Here is a 21243-nt window from a genome sequence, read left to right as displayed (position 1 = left end):
GTTAACCTAAATGTTAAATCTCGATCCAAACCTAAATGTTGATTCAAAATCTTAGGTCTGAATCTAAATGTGAGCACCAAATGTTAAATCTACATTTAAATGCCACAATTTTCTTAATCTAAATATTAAATCTAAATGTTGCATCCAAATCTAAATAGTAAATCCAACTCTTAACCTAAATATTCATAGAATGCCGGGTCTCATCAAATCCAGGGCACTCCATCTTTCTTACTGAGGAAGAAGTAAACATGACAGATGCTTAATGACAAATAAGGCAAATAAAGTTGCATATTTCCTCTAAATACATGCACTTGGGGAAACGTTGATTGGCAACACTAAATTGTCCCCAGTGTGTGACTGAGTGTGAATGTTGTCTGTCAATCTGTGTTGGCCCTGCGATGAGGTGGGGACTTGTCCAGGGTGTACTCCACCTTCCGCCCGATTGTAGCTGAGATGGGCTCCAGCACCCCCCGCAACCCCAAAGGGAATAAGCGGTAGAAGATGGATGGATTTTTAAGGTTTACTCCAAACAAGTGCGTGTGCATGGTGTGTTGCAAAAAGATAGGTTGCTCAAACACCTGATCGCTTTACATCTGCGTTTGACAATGAATGGAAATGATTGTCACACTGAGGCAGTCTGCATAAATACACTTCTATTTGATGTTTATCTTTTTGCTGCGCTGTTACCATGATTTTGTCACATAACATTACTTTTGCTGTAAACAACTTGATCATCGTCAGGTGTTGGCCCTGCAATGACGTAGCGACTTGTCCAGGGTCTACCGCGCTTTCTGCCCGAATGTAGCTGGGATAGGCCCCAGCACCCCCAGTGACCCAGAGAGTGACAAGCAATAAAGATTTGATAGATGGAGGACTTGATCTTACTTAGTAAATTGTATGTAGTTAAAATACCGTAATTGTTCAAGAGTAAAAATGCTTTGATGAAACATTTTTATGACTAAAAATAGTTTCCTGTGTTTTGTTGTAATTAGACTCGGGGTCATTAAAGGCATAACTCACAAAATCCATCAATGATCTTGTACTCTAGGTATCAGTATCAAAAATACTGGGCCTTGAATTACTTTGGTATCGGATCGACACCGAAATGTACAGTATCGTCTAATATTGCATAGTGTGAGATGTGGACTCTTCTGATTGGAAGGGCTATTTTAATAAGCATGTCCCCTCATAAAAAATACACAGCACGCAGTGATACTAAAATATCAGCACACTGCATTCCAAGCATTTAATATCATGACATCACGCTGCACTGAAATGAACCACACGTTTGGAAAATGCCTTATTTTGCCTGTCTATTTTACTCAAATATTCATCATAAAAATGGCCAAATATATACATTTGTTCTGCACATTGTAAAAAAAATTCCAAAAATGCCTGTATAAAACACACACACACACATTGAAATCAAAGATCGTTTGTGAATACTTGAAATGTGAATATAAATAACAATTTGAGGAATGTACAAAATGAAAAATATTTTACACATTATAGCATATCTACAAAAAAATTATTATGAGTATAAAAAGAAAAAGATGAGATACCAATGCTTCTGTTCAAACATACGCATTTCGACCGTAAGTGCTGGCAATCACACTTCTGGTCCGGGCCGGTCCAGAATACGCAGTTCCTCTTGTTTGAGGGAAAGGGCTGAAAAATGACCAAAAAAATAATCACATTAAGAAGTTATACAAACACAGACTTACATAAATAAATAAAAAAACGATCAGTGCCAGAGCTTGGTCCGCATTGCCGGCGGTAAGTCGAACACATTTCCAGTGAGGGTTGGACTCCGCCAAGGCTGTCCTTTGTCACCGATTCTGTTCATAACTTTTATGGACAGAATTTCTAGGCGCAGTCAAGGCGTTGAGGGGTTCCGGTTTGGTAACCGCAGGATTAGGTCTCTGCTTTTTGCAGATGATGTGGTCCTGATGGCTTCATCTGACCGGGATCTTCAGCTCTCGCTGGATCGGTTCGCAGCCGAGTGTGAAGCGACCGGAATGAGAATCAGCACCTCCAAGTCCGAGTCCATGGTTCTCGCCCGGAAAAGGGTGGAGTGCCATCTCCGGGTTGGGGAGGAGACCCTGCCCCAAGTGGAGGAGTTCAAGTACCTAGGAGTCTTGTTCAAAAGTGAGGGAAGAGTGGATCGTGAGATCGACAGGCGGATCGGTGCGGCGTCTTCAGTAATGCGGACGTTGTACCGATCCGTTGTGGTGAAGAAGGAGCTGAGCCGGAAGGCAAAGCTCTCAATTTACCGGTCGATCTACGTTCCCATCCTCACCTATGGTCTTGAGCTTTGGGTCGTGACCGAAAAGATAAGATCACGGGTACAAGCGGCCGAAATGAGTTTCCTCCGCCGGGTGGCGGGGCTCTCCCTTAGAGATAGGGTGAGAAGCTCTGCCATCCGGGAGGAACTCAAAGTAAAGCCGCTGCTCTTTCACATCGAGAGGAGCCAGATGAGGTGGTTCGGGCATCTGGTCAGGATGCCACCCGAACGCCTCCCTAGGGAGGTGTTTAGGGCACGTCCAACCGGTAGGAGGCCACGGGGAAGACCCAGGACACGTTGGGAAGACTATGTCTCCCGGCTGGCCTGGGAACGCCTCGGGATCCCCCGGGAAGAGCTGGACGAAGTGGCTGGGGAGAGGGAAGTCTGGGTTTCCCTGCTTAGGCTGTTGCCCCCGCGACCCGACCTCGGATAAGCGGAAGATGATGGATGGATGGATGGATGGGTCTTTAAATGGTGACTGCATTTTACTATTGTTTAAATCATAGTCTTTGTAAACAAGACTATTAGAAAATAATAAAAATAAATTAGTTGTTTTAAAATAGCTGTAAAAAGAATCAAGACTTTCCAAGAGACTGTGCAAACAACTATAATCAATTCAAATCTGAATCGTATGAAAACTACAAACAAAAACAAAAAAATCACGTAAGAACAATCCAATTTAATGCAATTTGTTCAAGACCCCAAAAACAATAACACAAAACACTTTTTATAAGGATGACTGTAGTTTTGTATGCAGAAAGAAACAAAGCAAAATGCTAATTAACGACAAAAGAAATGGATAAATAAACATCCTACATATTTTTTTATCTGTCCCGTCCTGTCACTTAGGCATATCTGCTGCACAGGTTTACTTAAGGAAATATAATCGTGGGATACTTCTCTTGTTGCCAGTATTTGACTTTATTAAATGTCTGGGTAGCATTTTATTAAGTAATATAAGAATATATCAGAGTTGTTGTTTTTTTGTTTTTTTTACAGAGCAATGTAGTTAATCATAGAAACGGTCACCCAATTTTGATAAAAAAGTATTGATTTTAAATCAAGATTTGTTTTGAATCAAGAAACGATTCTGAATAGAATTGTTACCCCAAAGAATCTGATCGAATCGTGTGTTGCACAGCCCTACTGACTGCAGCCAGCCACTTCAGAGATCCGACCAGCTCCCTTATATTAGGGAATTCATGTTCCAGTTTTACACATTTTTCCTTTAATTGAATACATGTAATGGGAATTAATTAAGTATTTCTTATTACAAATGCACTGTTTTTTAATGTTGCAAGTGATAAACACTTATTTAGTGAAACGAAAATAAATGTAAAACTGCATCAATATACATAAATTAAAGATGTATCAATATTCGATTTTTGATCGAATCGTATGTCCTGAATCGTACTCGTAATCGAATCGTTAGGTGTCCAAAGATTCCCACCTCTATTCAGTATTATTTGTCCATCATCTACAGTGTTGGAACTAACGCGTTACTGTAATGCCGTTATTTTCAGCGGTAATTAGTAGTCTAACACTTTATTTTTTATATTCAGTAACTCAGTTACCGTTACCACATGATGCGTTACTGCGTTATTTTACCTAGTTTTTTGTGTAGTATCGGCTAGAAACAGAAGATCTGAGTGTGTTTTATTGGAGAGTTGCAGTGTCGTCCTTCTGAATCTTCTTGTGTCACAAGGGAGAGAAGAGAAGAGGCGTGCTCTGTGTGTGTCTGGGTGAGGGTGTGGAGGGGGAGGTGTCTGTGTTGAACAAAAAGACATCATGGCGGAGCCGCAGTCTAGATTCTTAACATGGGGATATGCTCACTATTTTTCTTTGTCGAGCACGAAGAAAAGAACATTTTAGTTAAATGTAAGTTGTTTCTTGGATCAAAGATCCCATCTACGGTCCAAAACAACAATTAAATTTACTGAAACAGTTACAAAAGCAACATGCTTCGACGTAGCAAGTAAAGAGAGACACAAACTCCGATGCCACTTCACCTCCACTTAAGGATTTTAACGTCGGCAAATGCTCTATCAATTCTCGTATGCGAAAAAAATTCGGCTATGCTGTGGCTTATTTTGCAAGCAACACCAAAATGTGTATAAACTAGTACTGTCAAACAATTAGCTCTTCTGACTTTTGATTAATCACAACTTATTACAGTAAATTACTTATTTGCACTATTTTAAAACTTTAAAAAAAAGAACCAATTAGTCCAAGGAATTGTTTGTTTAGGACACAATAAAATGTAACTTTTGTCAATGTTTTTGAATCTCACATTATTTATTTGCTCATAACTTGATAACAATGTTATGTAAAGTTCCGTGGGGGAGTATTTCGAAGCAACATTTGGAAAGGAGCATTTGTCGTCAAAATTATTTGTGTACAATATTATGTGTTTATACATGAGTACCGCTGGTATAAAAAAAATGTGTGATTACTTATATGCGTGCAAAATGTGTGATTATGTATATATATAATTTATTTTAGGGCTGCTAATCTTTGGGTTTCCCACGATTCGATTAAATATCGATTTTTGGGGTCACGATTCGATAATATATCGATTTTTTTCAATTCGATTCGATTCTCGATTCAAAAATGATATTTTTCCGATTCAAAATGATTCTGTATTCATTCAATACATAGGATTTCAGCAGGATCTACCCCAGTCAGGGTCAGGTTGGGTTTTGGAATTGGATAGCATTGTTATGGTATTGCTGTGTAGTGGTTTGTTGAATTGATTAAAAAAAATAATAATAATAATAATTTAAAAAAAAATAGATTTAAAAAAAAAAAAAAGAGAATAGATTCTGAATCGCACAACGTATTCGAATCGATTTTTCCCACACCCTTATATATATAAATATATATATATATACACATATACACACATATATATATATACACACATATATATATATATATATATATATATATATATATATACACATATATATACACAAACAAACACACACAGGTGCTGTTCATATTATTAGAATATATTGAAAAAGTATATTTATTTCAGTAATTATATTCAGAACGTGAAACTTACATATTATATCAATTCATTACACACAGTGATATATTTGAAATGTTTATTTCTTTATATGTTGATGATTAGTACTGACAATTACTGAAAATCCCAAATTCAGTATATCAGTAAATTTGAATATTAGTTACGAATAGTACCAAAAAATATTTTTTATAAATGTGGGCCAACTGAAAAGGATGAACATGGAAAGTTTCAGCATGTACGGCAATCAATACTTAGTTGCAGCTCCTTTTGCCTGAATTGCTGCAGCAATACGGCGTGGCATGGAGTCCACCAGTCTGTTGCACTCCTCAGGTGTTATGAGAGTCCAGGTTGCTTTAATAGTGGCCTTCAGCTCTTCAGCATTGTTGGGTCTGGCATCTTCCGCTTCACAATACCCCATAGGTTTTCTATGGGGTTAAGGTCAGGTGAGTTTGCAGGCCAGTCAAGAACAGGGATACCACGGTCCCTAAACCAAGTACTGGTAGATTTGGCACTGTGTGCAGGTGCCAAGTCATGTTGGTAAATTAAATCTTCACCTCCATAAAATTGGTCTGTGGCAAGCAGCATAAAGTGTTCTAAAACTTCCTGGTAGACTGCTGCATTGACCCTACACCTCAGGAAACACAGTGGACCAACACCAGCAGATGACATGGCACCCCAGACTATTACCGATTGTGGAAATTTGACACTGGACTTCAGGCAACATGGATTCTGTGCCTCTCCTGTCTTCCTCCAGACTCTGGGACCTTGATTTCCATAGGAGATACATTTACTTTCATCTGAAAACATAACTTTGGACCACTCAGCAGCAGTCCAGTCCTTTTTGTCTTGAGCCCAGGCGAGACGCTTTTGACGTTGTCTCTTATTCAAGAGTGGCTTTATACAAGGAATGCAACAGCTGAAGCCCATATCTTGCATATGTCGGTGCGTGGTGGTTCTTGAAGCACTGACTCCAGCTGCAGTCCAATCTTTGTGGATCTCCCCCACATTTTTGAATCGGTTTTGTTTGACAATCCTCTTCAGGGCGCGGTTATCCCTCTTCCTTTACACTTTTTTCTACCACATCTTTGTCTTCCCTTCGCCCCTCTATTAATGTGCTTGGACACAGAGCTCTGGGAACATCCAACCTCTTTGGCAATGACCTTTTGTGTCATGCCCTCCTGCTTTAAAGTATCAATGGTCATCTTTTGGACAGTTGTCAAGTCAGCAGTCTTCCCCATGATTGTGTGTCGTACAGAATCAAAACGAGAGACCATTTAAAGGCTTTTCCAGGTGTTTTGAGTTAGTCAGCTAATTAGAGTTTGGCACCAGGTGTCTTCAATATCTGAGTTTTTCACCATATTCTAATTTTCTGAGATGTTGACTTTAGGGTTTTCATTGGTTGTCAGCTATAATCATCTCCTTTTTGGCAAAAAACACTTGAAATGTATCAGTCTGTTTGGAATGAATGCATACATTCTACAAGTTTGACTTTCTAAATGGAATTAATGAAATAAATCAAATTTTTCATGATATTCTAATAATATGACAAGCACCTGTATGTATATATATATATATATATATATATATATATATATATATATATATATATATTAGGGCTGCAAATCTTTGGGTGTCCCACGATACGCTTCAATATCGATTCTTGAGGTCAATTACATATACATTTTTGGATTCAACGCGATTCTCGATTCAAAAACGATATTCAAAACGATTCTGTATTCATTCAATACATAGGATTTCAGCAGGATCTACCCCAGTCTGCTGACATGCTAGCAGAGTAGTAGATTTTTTTTAAAAGCTTTTATAATTGTAAAGGACAATGTTTTATCAACTAATTGCAATAATGTAAATTGGTTTTAACTATTAAACGAACCAAAAATATGACTTATTCTATCTTTGTGAAAACATTGGACAGTGTGTTGTCAAGCTTATGAGATGCGATGCAAGTGTAAGCCACTATTGTTATTTTTTTTGTTTTGTTTTTTATAAATGTCTAATGATAATGTCAAAGAGGGATTTTTAATCACTGCTATGCTGAAATGATAACTAATATTGATAATATTCATTTTTGTTTCACTACTTTTGGTTTGTTCTGTGTCGTGTTTGTGTCTCCTCTTAATTGCTCTTTTTATTGCCGTTCTGAGTGTTGCTGGGTCATGTTTGGTCTTGGAATTGGATTGCATTGTTATGGTATTGGTTTGTTGGATTGATAAAAATAAATAAATAAATAAATAAATAAATAAATAAACTATTTAAAGAAAAAAGAAAAGAGAATTGATTCTGAATCGCACGTGAGAATCGCGATTCGTATTCGAATCGATTTTTTCCCACACCCCTGATAGATAGATATATATATATATATATATATATATATATATATACATATATATATATACATACACACACACATTTATGTATGTATAAAACTTTTCTTTTTCCGTTTACTGTTTTGGCAGTTTCAGCAGTTAAAATCCTTTGAAGCATCTTAAAGTTAGTCCATGCTTAGGGGCGGCAGAACACTCACTACTTTTCTTCCGGGGCTGTCCTGCAAGAGCAAGTCAAACACGCCCCTCCAGCGATGGCGAGCACGGCCGAGCACCAGCCGATGTATAGCCCCTCACCTATTTCGTACCTGCGTAAAAAGTCAGGGCAATTCAGTCACATCTTTCCACTCCACAGGGTCATGGCGTTGCTTACCTGGTGCCGGGGTAGAAAGGGTCAAAGAATTCCTGGGTGATATTGAAGGCGTACCAGGACACAGCGACCATTGTACACAAGCCTATTGTGGAGCAAACGTCTCTTAATGATTAAGGAAGCAGTGGCAGCCCCTGATTCACAAGTCCAAAGTCTCGCTGGAAGCCAACCATTGATTTTTATATACAATAAAATACAAGTTTTATTATCCATTAGCCTTTTTATCACGTCATAATCTTGACGCGTGTTATTCCTGCAAAGCAACATCTTAACACTCTCTAGTGTCATCTGACCTTGCAGGATAAATAGGACTCCGGCGGTGCCGGCTATCCTTCCCTTCAAGACGTAGTTGTCTCCCCCAGCTTTGGAGCACTGTACGCCGATGAGGGCTGCCACCAGTCCGAAGGTGCCCATTACCACGGATGCAATCATCAAGGCACGCGATGCCTGGATGTAACCTGGAAAAGACAACAACCTTTTAACGTCGAACCCCAAAAAATAGTGTACAACTTTTTCGTTAGTTAGCTGCCCATCCCTCCACACATTAGAACATGTTTGGGGGGTTCTGACTAGAAGACCGACAAGGTTGCCTTTCCTATGTTCAAAGGAATAAATCATAGGCATGACTGCCTCCTAAATTTCAGAGGTGTCCCCCTTAAGCATCTATCAGTAATCCAGTCCACAGTGCTTGGGTTTTGCACCAAAATGTCAACACAAGTTGCTAACAAACAACGGCGTTCAACTCACCATTCAAAGCCAGCAGAGATGGAAATTCCCGACAGTTGTGAACGCCCGTGGAATCGGTGGCACAGGACATCCACAGATTTTCATAGATGGTAGACGTGGTGATGACGTTCCCGTCCACAGTGGACGTCTTCCAGTAGCGGTTGGGTAAGGCGACCCCCACCATTACCCAGCCGATGAAGCCCAGGATCAGAGCTACTACTTCCACAATGGGATCCATGTCGTGCCCCTCACCACTGAGGCCCGTCAAGTCTTCGTATCCAAGCCGTAGCACAAATCAAAGCATCAGAGGTAATGAAGGCAGGCGTGTATTGCGTCAATAAGTTTTTGCCAAATGTTAAAAGTGGAGTGATAAAACGTTGATATATACCACCTGCTCTCTCCGCCCACTTCAACCTCCTTTCCTTTTTCCCTGCACATACAAACCGCGTATCTGATTCCATTTTACACCCGTGAATCGCAACAGGTGTTTATCACGCAGAGTCCAATGGTCATCTTTGCCACACATGCCCTTTTTACTTAGTGTCTTTCTACTTTTTTATACTTTTGTCTTTATATTTAGTTTTCCTTTTTTGAGTCTTAATGTTTTTTTCCCTCCACATCTGTTTACTCAGTGTTTTCACTTAGCATCTTTTAGTTTTTTTTATGATCTTTGTTTTTGACTCTTTTTGCTGTTTTTCTAAACTTTTGTGTTTGTCCTTTGCCTTATCCGGTACACCCACTCCAACCCAATTCAGAAGCTTTACATACTATCTTGGTCGGGTACTACTTGATGCACCGCACCATCGTACAAATAACATTTACTTTATTTAATGACACAAGGCGGAGGTAATCTATCAAGATTACATTTACAAGTGTATTTGCACAAAAGGCTTAATTCAGGAAGTGGAAATCAAATAACAAAAAGGTGTAAGTTACCCAATATGGTTTGTGTGTTCATAAATTAGCTTTCTGATAACAACTCTCTCACACTGATAGTCTGCTAAATTGACACCATTTAGATAAAACACATAAGCTCACGTTTTTACGGATAGAGGTCAAGATGGAAGCTGTGAATTGTCGACATGCAATTCCCCAAAAATGAACGATTTCAGCTTTCTACATTTTAAAGCCGTTATTCAAACCATACCAAAAAAATGGACAAATTCATGTCCAGCATTAAAATAAATCGGACTTATTGCACATGGCATCATTTTGATTGATCCATCATAAATATTTGTTTTTATGGCGTAATTTTTACCGCCCTCTTGTTGGCTTTGCATCACTTTATGTTGTCCTCTTTATTATTGATTTGATTACTTGTAAAGACAGAAAAAAAATTAAATAAATTTTTTACGTACTCGTGTAAAAGTGAGGGAGGATGAATATGGATTATTGACTTATGTAATTTGAGTGTATAATTAACTGTAACATAAAATGCAATATGCATTACCAAATAAAAAGTGGAAATGATGCAAATTAAAATTTAATCATTAATACTGTATGATTTTTTAAAAAATGTTTCAGGATGTTCATCTTATCTTGGACACCCTCGATCACCTCTTTGACACCAAAGATCATAGTTTGTTCCCGGGGAGTTTCGGTGCTGTCAGGTGAGTTAAAGAGTAACTCACCACGAGGCCACACACACACACACACACACACACACACACACACACACACACACACACACACACACACACACACACACACACACACACACACACACACACACACACACACACACAATCTTGTCATAAAGCAGAGTGGACAAATGGAATCTCCACATTGGGTCAAGATGATTAATGAGCAGTGAACTAGGCCAAAGTGTGTGTATGTGTGGGTGAGGTTTGTTTTTTTAATGTTGTTGTGGAGTTAAAGATCAGAATGTACTTGCCACATTTTCCAAAACAGCGATAAGCATGGAATTGGCGGTTTGATGAACTTTGTTATGCCGATAAAAACTTTCCAAATGTTCAAATGTGGACGTTTTTGTTAAAAATTGTTTTATTTCTTTTTAAGATGATGGAAAACAAGCCATTAAAAAGAAATCAAGCATTTTACCCAACTTACTTCCTGTAAGTGCTCCCTTGCATACCTAACAAACATAGCATCTTCTTACACGTATGGCGTTAAAGTAAATAGCAGCGTGGCGTAAATAAAGCTGCAGCTTTATTATTTGTATGTACATAAGTGGGGCGCAACAGCTTGCTTAGATTGGTCATGTTTAGGCATGTATAGCAAGATAGCAAGGTGTAATATATATATATATATATATATATACATATTATATATATATATATGTTTAATGTGTAAGTCCAGCAGAAATAGCCATACACGGTCTTACGCTCAGGTTAAGATTTAGATGCTCCCTTTGACACAGCCAGGCCGATGAGCCCGGCTAATCCAGCCACACCGAGACCGATTCCCCCAACTATTGCCATGCCGACCAAGCCATCTAGAAAACAACACATGGGTTGAGCGTTAAGGGTAGAATCCTGCCCACAGATTTTGAGGTGGGTCAAAAAACACATTACCTTTTTTTAAAGCCTTATCAATTAGCTTTTCCAACTCCAAAGCCTGCTTGTTTCCAGGCTCATTCCTCAGGAGAGTTCTGATGGACTTCAGTGCTTTTTCGTAGTCCTGTAAATCCAAAAATCACCCAACACGTTTGAAATATGACATATGATAAAGTGTAACGTTGTAACGAAACAAGTAATCGGATTCTTTGATACGGTACAGAAGTGTACCAATTTTCGATATGGTCAAAAGTGACGAACAGAAAGTGTGCCTCCAATAATATCCTGGGGGCAGTGTGACGCGGTTGGGAGAGTGGCCGTGCCAGCAACCTGGGGGTTGCTGGTTCAATCCCCAGTTTCTACCAACCTAGTCACGTCCGTTGTGTCCTTGAGCAAGACACTTCATCCTGGCTCCTGATGGGTCTTGGTTAGCGCTTTGCATGGCAGCTCCCTCCATCAGTGTGTGAATGGGTGAATGTGGAAATAGTGTCAAAGCGCTTTGAGTGCCTTCAAAGTAGAATAGCGCAATACAAGTACAACCATTTACCATTTGATGACATCTGATGCCTCCAAATGTACCACACTGGTTCTGCTTGATCTTAAAGCAGAATTTACATCACCACATTCTTGTAGACAAGGTGAGGGACGAGGTAAGCATTTTAGACCCTTTTCACCCAGTTTGAAAACGCCATCCGCGCTCCTGGTTAGGAGCGGTTAAGCGTAGTTCTGATCATACACACGCTCATCATGAGGCAAAGAAGAAGCAGGAGAACTTCACCTGATAAATAATAATGGTGCATTATTGGAATACATATTAATATGGGGTGTTAAAAAGAATGACAGTGTCCACCAAACCGAAACCTGTGTCACAAAACCATAATAGGTTTGAACCACAATGGTCACCGCCATCAGTGTGTGAATGTGGAAATAGTGTCTAAGCGCTTAGTTCCTTAAAAACGGTTGAAAAGCGCTGTACAAGTCCAGCCCATTTACCATTTTGTGAACTGTTCCACCCCTACTATCCATGTAATGATGTTAATATGTGTCTTGACTACCAAAACTAATTTTTTTTTGCATTTGAAATTTGCAGACTTAATTATTTTCTACATGAAACTTTGCTGACAATTAAATTTAACAAACACTTTTAAGCAAAATTTGCATTTAAAAAATCAGTTTGTGGATTTAAAAATTTAGGGAAAATATAATTCAGTGCAGAAATATTTGTTGTTTCAAAACCCAAGACCTATTTCCAGCAAATAAAGACTGAAGCAATCGATTGTGTCTCAGAACCAACCGATGAGATGTCAAGTTTGCAGTCATGTGACATGGGTCTGCGTAACAATAGCAAAGAGGCAATTAGTGCTGCACACTACAGCAGACCATGTAATCTGCTGTTTATGTTTAGATTCTTTTTTCAGTAACACTTTGAAATAGACTCACAGTAATGACTGATAGAATTATAAAAACGTTATGACGTACTACCTCTAAAACGTAACAGAATTTAGCTTTTTTTTTTACTTAATGAGACATCCAGAATGTACATAAAATTAATGAATGCGAGATTTACAATATTAACTATGAACTACAGATGTAACAATATAAAATTTCACAACACAGTTATTGTGAACAAAATTATCGGTTATCATTATTATTGCGGTATTGTTGAATGTGCTCAAAAGGTACTTAAAAACACACTGAAATATTTTAACCAGGTTGTATTCAAAAAAAAGAACTACAATAAAAAGACACACAATATATTTTCTTGGCAAAATAAACATTAAATATTGTTCTGTCTTTTTAAGAGCCATAGTCAGTGTTATCTTCTTCCATTTTGAATTGTAAAAGTTACACTTTTTTTAAAAAGATTGTTGAAAAATCTTTTGATTGGAGGGAACGTCTCATCTGTACTCCTCGACTACAGTCTGCACAAGAGCAAAACAGCAGGACAGATCTGAATGCTTATTATTTAAATGGTTACCTAAGTTTGAAGCAAAGGTGGTAAATACTAATCGCTACGTTTGAGGAAGCGTGTTTTAAAACAACACTTGCAGCGCGGCGCCTCCCTGTTTAAAGCGTCACCTTTATCGTTAGTTTTGAAGTCCGAATACCTCCATATTGTGCTTACCAAACCACTATATTTCCCATTACAATTGTCGTTTTTTGCTATTCTTTCTCTCCTCGATGTTATTGCTTATATGCGCTTTGTGTGTGCGTTTTGACACACTTAACATCATGCGCCTCAGCTCTGTAGTCACCGCCGCAAAGCACCATATGGATGAAAAAACGGTACCGGCATTTTTCAAAGGCAATATAGCACCGTTTCTTATTAATTAGAATCGCAGTGCTTTATTAGTGCCGGTATACTGTACAAACCTACCCGACACTTCAACTTCAAATGTGCCCAGCCTCCTAGGGTCCTTTGGTACAAATGCGCGCCACAGTTTGAAAATTATTGGTCATATTTGATCACTCTATACTTTTTAATGATCGCATCAAAAATATAATTTGATCCAGCTTTTTACAAGTCAAAAAATTTGCTAACTCAGAATAAATGTAGCTTTTTCCCAAGCAAGAAATGATCATTCATGCTCTTATTACCTCACGTCTTGATTGTTCTAATTCAGTGGTTCTCAAATGGGGGTAGGCGTACCCCTGGGGGTACTTGAAGGTATGCCAAGGGGTACGTAAGACTTTTTAAAAATATTCTAAAAATAGCAACAATTCAAAAATCCTTTATAAATATATTTATTGAATAATACTTCAATAAAATATGAATGTAAGTTCATAAACTGTGAACAGAAATGCAACAATGCAATATTCAGTGTTGACAGCTAGATTTTTTGTGGACATGTTCCATAAATATTGATGTTAAAGATATATTTTTTTTGTGAAGAAATGTTTAGAATGATGTTGATGAATCCAGATGGATCTCTATTACAATCCCCAAAGAGGGCACTTTAAGTTGATGATTACTTCTATGTGTAGAAATCTTTATTTATAATTGAATCACTTGTTTATTTTTCAACATGTTTTTAGTTATTTTTATATCTTTTTTTCCAAATAGTTCAAGAAAGACCACTACAAATGAGCAATATTTTGCACAGTTATACATCTTAATAAATCAGAAACTGATGACATAGTGCTGTATTTTACTTCTTTATCTCTTTTTTTCAAACAAAAATGCTTTGCTCTGTTTAGGGGGTATTTGAATTTAAAAAATGTTCTGAAATTTTTTTGAGAAACACTGTTCTAATTCATTCTTAACCCGTCTTAACAAAATTTCATTAGATCAGAAAGCTGTTAAGAAAGTGCCGCCCCGGCATCCTTCCATATTTTTATTCTTTATTTGAAATTTATTACAATTATTCCTGCAAGGCATTTTAAGCTTCAATCTACAAATCACCACAAGTTATAACATTTTGTGCCCTTAATGTATCACAACTAAACCCAACCATGACATTAGAACCGAGCAACGTACCACAACTTGAAAATGACGAAACGTTACATCTTTCATAAAGTGACAGTTATCTGCTCACCTTGAGTCTGTAGTTGGCCACGCCAAGGTAGAACAGGAAGTCGCGTGTGTCATCTTTCGAGGCTTTCTGGACAAGTTCTACACAACCAACAAATGAAATTGACTCATTTTAGAGAGTTATTACAAATAACATGCTCCTGCTATCATGAAGATATTGAATAAAGCAAAATATATTCTTAACCTGGGGATAGATTGATTGGCAACACTAAATTGGCCTTAGTGTGTGAATGTGTGTGTGAATGTTGTCTGCATATCTGTGTTGGCCCTGCGATGAGCTGGCGACTTGTCCAGGGTGTACCCCGCCTTCCGCCCGATTGTAGCTGAGATAGGCGCCAGCGCCCTCCACGATCCGAAAAGGGAATAAGTGGTAGAAAATGGATGGATGGATATTCTTAACCATAAATAACCTTATAAACTTTTCTCTGGTGTTACCATTTTTGAATTATTGTTTGATTGGATGGGCATTCAATCGATTGCAACTGACTAATCTAAGTCTATGAACACAAACTGATGAAGCCAACTCGGATAAGAGGCGAAACGTCTTTTAAGACAAGCTAAACAGTCCAGTTACGATCGATTGAATGCCCTGAGAGTAATTGCTATGCCGTATGTCGCAAGCTAAGATTTGAGTTACAAGCCTTACTGTTAGCCTCACTTAATAGCATTAGCTTATTAGCTAGAGATTGACATAAATTTGTTTTCCAACCACGGCAAAGAAAAAAAAAAGACAGTGGGAAGCACAGTGCGGAGAACAAAAAGCGGGTGATATTTTTTTAACTTAAAGAAATAATCAAAAACATTAAAGAGTGTGTAGCCATAGCTAACTTCATGAAGCACTTAAAGCATATACATATAAACATATGGTATTCACAAATCATAAGAAAGACTATTACTTATTAGTATAAACTTTAGTTACAAATGTTCATCTAGTTTAGTGGTTCTTAACCTTGTTGGAGGTACCGAACCCCACCAGTTTCATATGAGCATTCACCGAACCCTTCTTTAGTGAAAAAGAATTTTCTTTTTTTCAAATTCAAGACAAAGTTATATGTGTTTTTTACTGGTGCAAACAATGAATAGTGCATGAACATCAGCTTGTTCAAAGAAAAAACCCAACACAGTGCATGAACTCACAACTAATTACACACCTGCAAATCAGACGGAACATTAGAGGAAACATTGTTTGGGGGGTATACATAATACGCCGATAGGGAGAAGTTTTTATTTACACGATGAGTCGGGTTTGTCTTCACATCCGCGGCGGAGGCTCTGCCGAACCCCTGAGGCCGACTCACCAAACCCTTAAGGTTTGATCAAACCCAGGTTAAGAACCACTGATCGTAGTTTATTACATCTAGTTCATTGCACACTTTTGCCTGTAATATTTAACATGCTTGTATATATTATTACACAATGTCAGTTTTACTCCTGTAATTATTTATTCTAACAAAGTTGTTCATTATCTACTTATTTATTACTGAACAATGTTTATGTTAACTTGTAATCCTTCATTTTTTTCATCTATGTGTTATCTACAAAGTCTATTAACTTTTTTATCACACATGATCCCTTTCTTTCGCTATTAAAAATAGGTACACTGGAATACTTAAGTCATAATGGTTAAAAAAAAAAACAAGTATCGATGACACAAGGAGATGTGGTAGGATTATATACACTCTGATTGCGTCCACTATTTCTACTACTACTATAAACCAAACCATGGCCTGCTGCACTTACCCTCCAACAACACAATCCCTTTCTTGATGTCATCCGAGTATTTGCTCCTGATCAAACACCAAGCATATTCAAACTTTGTTTCCTTAGACACTGCTCCTTTGGCCAGCTCATTGTTGTATTTCTTCTCAAATTTCTGGAAAACAGAGCAGGAATTACTGACATAAATTAGTCACAATGCAAAGCTTTTGTTAAGTTACTGATTTGTATACAGTCAGCATCAATTACAGGGTTGAACATGACGTCACGTCTGGTTGGAGTTGCCTTGAACTTGCATATTTTTAACTAAAACTGAAATGAAATCAGATTTTTTTTTTTATTCTCCATATATTTACATATGATACATTTTCAGCATGGAATTTAATTGTGTGTCTGTGTTAATTGCTGGTGGTGTAATATTTAGCATGAGGAAATTACATATCATGCTAATATTCATGTCACATAATGTATTGACATTTCTAAATGTTGCTGGAACCAAACCAATTTGGACAACAGGGAAGCAATTACATAAGTAACTAAGTATTAAGCCAAAACACTATGTGACAGTGGAGCCAAATGTATGCCAAAGCATAGCCAAAGCAAATTATACAGACCACATGGATTGAATTGTATTAAAAGTAGATTAGAATCATCATAGCCCCCGTTTAATTTCTATTTAGAAACTGGAATGATTTGGTATGCAAGTTACAACTGCTTTGCACTAGCACTTTGTTGTTCTACAAAGTTGTACTAATTGATAGCATCATTTATTTCAGATACTACTGGTTACATATAGTACTGAAACTGTCAGTCTTCATAACACCTCGTTATTCCCATGAAGCTATATTTAGGAGCTCATAATTAGTATTTTTCAAGGTATTTTGCCACAGGTTCTTGTTAAACTATTAAGTTGTATTCTGAAGCTCACAATTGGCATGACTAGTAATATGAAATATAACCAATTTATTTGTAATAATACTTTGTCAGTATGTAATGTTGATTGTATGATGTACATCAATTGCCACTGCTTACTTTGAACACAGTCAGCCTCATAGACACATAGTTACTCAATTTTAAAGTAATATTCAGGAGTTGTTGATTATTGCTGATTAAAGGTGAACAGCTTGGGGCGGCATAGCTCGGTTGCTAGAGTGGCCGTTCCAGCAACTTGAGGGTTCCAGGTTCAATCCCAGCTTCCGCCATCCTAGTCACTACCGTTGTGTCCTTGGGCAAGACACTTTACCCACCTGCTCCCAGTACCACCCACACTGGTTTAAATATAACTTAGATATTGGGTTTCAATATGTAAAGCGCATTGAGTCACAAGAGAAAAGCGCTATATAAATATAATTCACTTCACTTCACAACAGTGGCAAACATCAGGGATAGCATTTAGCTAACTACATGACGACGCGACAAATTACCCATCAAAGCGTCACTTTCGCTTGGAACTGTCAACCTTTGGCATGGCGAAGGATGTTTCACAAACATCCGTTGGTGCCATTAGGGGGTCTTTAATCACCATTCAACAACAAAATTCAAGATTAATAATGCAAAAACTTACCAAGAGGTCCTCCGGCGCTACTACATCACTCAACACAGCCTCCATGTTTCCGGAAGTGAAGCTTGGGCTCGCTCATTCTTCTTCTTCTTCTTCTTCTTCTTATGTTTTTTTTTTTTTATGGCGGTTGGCAAGCAACCTTCTGGTGTGCATTACCTCCACCTACTGTAATGGAGTGTGGACCGAGATGGATCCCCACTCTATATTCTTTTTTTTTAACCCAGTGTTTTTTAAACATGTTATATTGCTTTATATCCTATGTGTTATGAATTCAATCCTAATATATCTTCCACTACTAACCTAATATTTTCTTTCGCCAACTTACTTTCCAGTATTTCCCTTTGTATTTCCTACAATTTATTAAAAAATGGCCAACACTTTCTATCTGATGGCAAAAATCACACAGTCCTGTAGTGTTTCCCTGTCAATTTCAATGAACTATTTAGATAAGTATGTCCTAATCTCATGTTAGTAATAATGTCTTCTTCCTTCCTATTTCTACCCCCCATTACAATACTCTCCTCTGGACTTTTTAATACTCTCTAACTTTTGTTTCCTTATTCCAATTATCCTGCCACTTTTTATTGTGTTGTATCTTAATTATGTTCTTCACTTCTTCTTTACTATGCTTAATCTCCATGCTTACTTCTGTTTTAATGGTTGTTTGTTTTGCATAATAATCAGCTAATTCATTCCCCACAACTCCTACATGACAAACACGACACAGATCAAACCAAAAGTAATGAAACAAAAATGAATATTATCAACAACAGTATCAATATTAATTATAATTTCAGCATAGCAGTGATTAAAAATCCCTCAATGACATTATCATTAAACATTTATAAAAATAATAAAAAAGAACAATAGTGTCACAGTGGCTTACACTTGCATCACATCTCATAAGCTTGACAACACACTGTCCAATGTTTTCACAAAGATAAAATAGGTAATATTTTTGGTTCGTTTAATAGTTAAAACAAATTTACATTATTGCAATCAGTTAATAAAACATTGTCCTTTACAATTATAAAAGTTAAAAAAAAAAAAAATCTACTACTCTGCTAGCATGTCAGCAGACTGGGGTAGATCCTGCTGAAATCCTATGTATTAAATGAATAGGAATCTTTTTGAATCGGAAAAATATGGTTTTTGAATCGAGAATTGAATCGAATCGAAAAAAATCGATATTTTATCGAATCGTGACCCCAAGAATTGATATTGAATCGAATCGTGGGACACCCAAAGATTCACAGCCCTAATATATATATATATATATATATATATAGTTATATATATATATATAACTATATATATATGTATATATAGTTGTTTTTTAATCAGTCCTGTCAAGTCGCTTCGGCAATTCATATTGTTGATGTAGATGCCTATATTTGCTGAACAGATTTACTTGACAAACGAGAAATGTGGGATACTAAATTGGCCCTAGTGTGTGAACCTGAGTGTGTGTGAATGTTGTCTGTCTTTTATTGCTATAGGTATTTGGGCATGTCTGCTGCTCGGGATCTTTCTGTGTGGAGTTTGCATGTCCTCCCCGTGAATGCGTGGGTTCCCTCCAGGTACTCCGGCTTCCTCCCTCTTCCAAAGACATGCACCTGGGGATAGGTTGATTGGCAACACTAAATGGGCCCTAGTGTGTGAATGTGTGTGTGAATGTTGTCTGTCTGTTTGTATTGGCCCTGCGATGAGGTGGTGACTTGTCCAGGGTGTACCCCACCTTCCGCCCGAATGTAGCTGAGATAGGCACCAGCGCCCCCCACGACCCCAAAGGGAATATGCGGTAGGAAATGTATGTATGTATGTATATATATATATATATATATATATATATATAGATATAGATATATACATCTATATATATATATCTATATATATATATCTATATATATATATATATATATATATATATATATATATATATATATATATATATAGATATATATATATATACATATAAGATGATTGCATTACATCCGGAGATGCTTTCTTCTTCATTCACCTTAGGTGAATGGAGCCTTGGCCAGGAGAACTTGATATCTTCAGACGGTGTCCAGCGGTCATTGGGTGTTTCGACCCTGAACTGTAACACCCTACCGCTGGCGGGCCGGCAGTGGTGGCCAAGTCACTGCCTATATCCTCCTCCTGGCTTCCAGCTCATCTCATCTCTCCTGCTCCATAACCAGCAAGAGGCTCTCTCCGCTGCCTCCCCCATCCTGCGAGCTGCTGTCTTTCTCTCCTTCCCTGTTATTCCCAAAACTGTGAGCATTCTCCATACCGACTGGGCAGGGAATCCTCTTCAGCCGACCTCGACCGGGAACAGCCATGCCTGCCATCCTTTTCCCCTGCAGTCATTTAAAAGGTCCTGGTATTTAGCACTTTTCCTTTCAAAGGCTTGGTCGCAACCTTCTTCCCATGGGACTATGAGTTCAATGAGAATGATCTTCTTTGCCTCTTCAGACCACAGCACCACATCCGGTCTCAGGGTTGTTTGTACAACCTGGGGGAACTGCAGCCTTCCTCCCAGGTCTACCTTCATATCCCAAGACCGTGCCATTTGCAGTAAGCTCTTCCTTGCTGTTGCTGTGGTTGGTGGCTTTTCTCCCTCCCTCACAAACTGGATGGATTTTGTTTTCCCATGTGGTTGCTGTTTCTTGCATCTCTGCTGCTCCAGGGTGTTAGCCAGTGTCATGAGCACCTTGTCATGACGCCATCTGTATCTCCCTTGGGTGAGTGCTGTTTTACACCCTGACAGAATGTGTGCCATGGTGCCCTTCTGCCCGCAAAGCTTGCATAGTGGATCCCCTCTCATGCCCCATCTGTGCAAGTTTGTTGGAGTCGGGAGTGTGTCATACACTGATCTCAGCAAGAAAGAGATGCGGAATGGTTCCAGCTTCCACAGATCTGCCCATGTGATCTTTCTCTTAGGGAGGTCCCATTTGGTCCAGGCTCCCTAGGACGCTAGTTCCACTGCTCTTGATATCCGACCTTCCTCTTCCAGGTTTCGTACTTCCTCCTGGATCATAGTTCTTTTTTCCCTGGGTTCTGCCTTACTCCATTGTTGGACATGGGAAGTTCCAAGACCCTGTCTCCCTGTGCACGGCATCCCTATGATGTCACGCAGCCTCAATATGCTCTCAGCTTGTGCAA

General features: G+C 38.2%; 2 protein-coding genes across 2 annotated transcripts; both read right to left on the bottom strand.

Annotated features, from left to right (window-relative positions):
* Positions 1-1300: 1300 nt before the first annotated feature.
* cldn15a (claudin 15a) lies at positions 1301-10574 on the bottom strand. Its single transcript, XM_061912620.1, has 5 exons — positions 8772-10574; positions 8318-8482; positions 8028-8109; positions 7855-7962; positions 1301-1668 (listed from the first exon to the last, which is right to left on the bottom strand). The coding sequence occupies exons 1-5, from the start codon at positions 8986-8988 to the stop codon at positions 1575-1577; spliced, it is 666 nt and encodes a 221-aa protein (XP_061768604.1). The 5' UTR covers positions 8989-10574; the 3' UTR covers positions 1301-1574.
* A 158-nt stretch (positions 10575-10732) lies between these two features.
* On the bottom strand, positions 10733-18231 carry fis1 (fission, mitochondrial 1). Its single transcript, XM_061912621.1, has 5 exons — positions 18079-18231; positions 16539-16671; positions 14803-14879; positions 11285-11390; positions 10733-11205 (listed from the first exon to the last, which is right to left on the bottom strand). The coding sequence occupies exons 1-5, from the start codon at positions 18121-18123 to the stop codon at positions 11102-11104; spliced, it is 465 nt and encodes a 154-aa protein (XP_061768605.1). The 5' UTR covers positions 18124-18231; the 3' UTR covers positions 10733-11101.
* Between the last annotated feature and the right edge of the window lie 3012 nt (positions 18232-21243).

The sequence above is a fragment of the Nerophis ophidion genome, linkage group LG10 (assembly GCF_033978795.1).
Source record: "Nerophis ophidion isolate RoL-2023_Sa linkage group LG10, RoL_Noph_v1.0, whole genome shotgun sequence".
Taxonomy (NCBI): domain Eukaryota; kingdom Metazoa; phylum Chordata; class Actinopteri; order Syngnathiformes; family Syngnathidae; genus Nerophis; species Nerophis ophidion.
This window is presented reverse-complemented; position numbering and strand designations above follow the sequence as displayed.

Coding starts and splice junctions, on each gene's coding strand:
- cldn15a (XM_061912620.1), bottom strand. CDS start 8,988: ATGGATCCCATTGTGGAAGTAGTAGCTCTGATCCTGGGCTTCATCGGC. Junction 8,483..8,771: donor ATCTCTGCTGGCTTTGAATG/GTGAGTTGAACG, acceptor TGTCTTTTCCAG/GTTACATCCAGGCATCGCGT. Junction 1,669..7,854: donor ACAGCCCCGGAAGAAAAGTA/GTGAGTGTTCTG, acceptor GTCATTTTTCAG/CCCTTTCCCTCAAACAAGAG.
- fis1 (XM_061912621.1), bottom strand. CDS start 18,123: ATGGAGGCTGTGTTGAGTGATGTAGTAGCGCCGGAGGACCTCTTG. Junction 14,880..16,538: donor AGGGATTGTGTTGTTGGAGG/GTAAGTGCAGCA, acceptor TTGGTTGTGTAG/AACTTGTCCAGAAAGCCTCG. Junction 11,206..11,284: donor TGATAAGGCTTTAAAAAAAG/GTAATGTGTTTT, acceptor GTTGTTTTCTAG/ATGGCTTGGTCGGCATGGCA.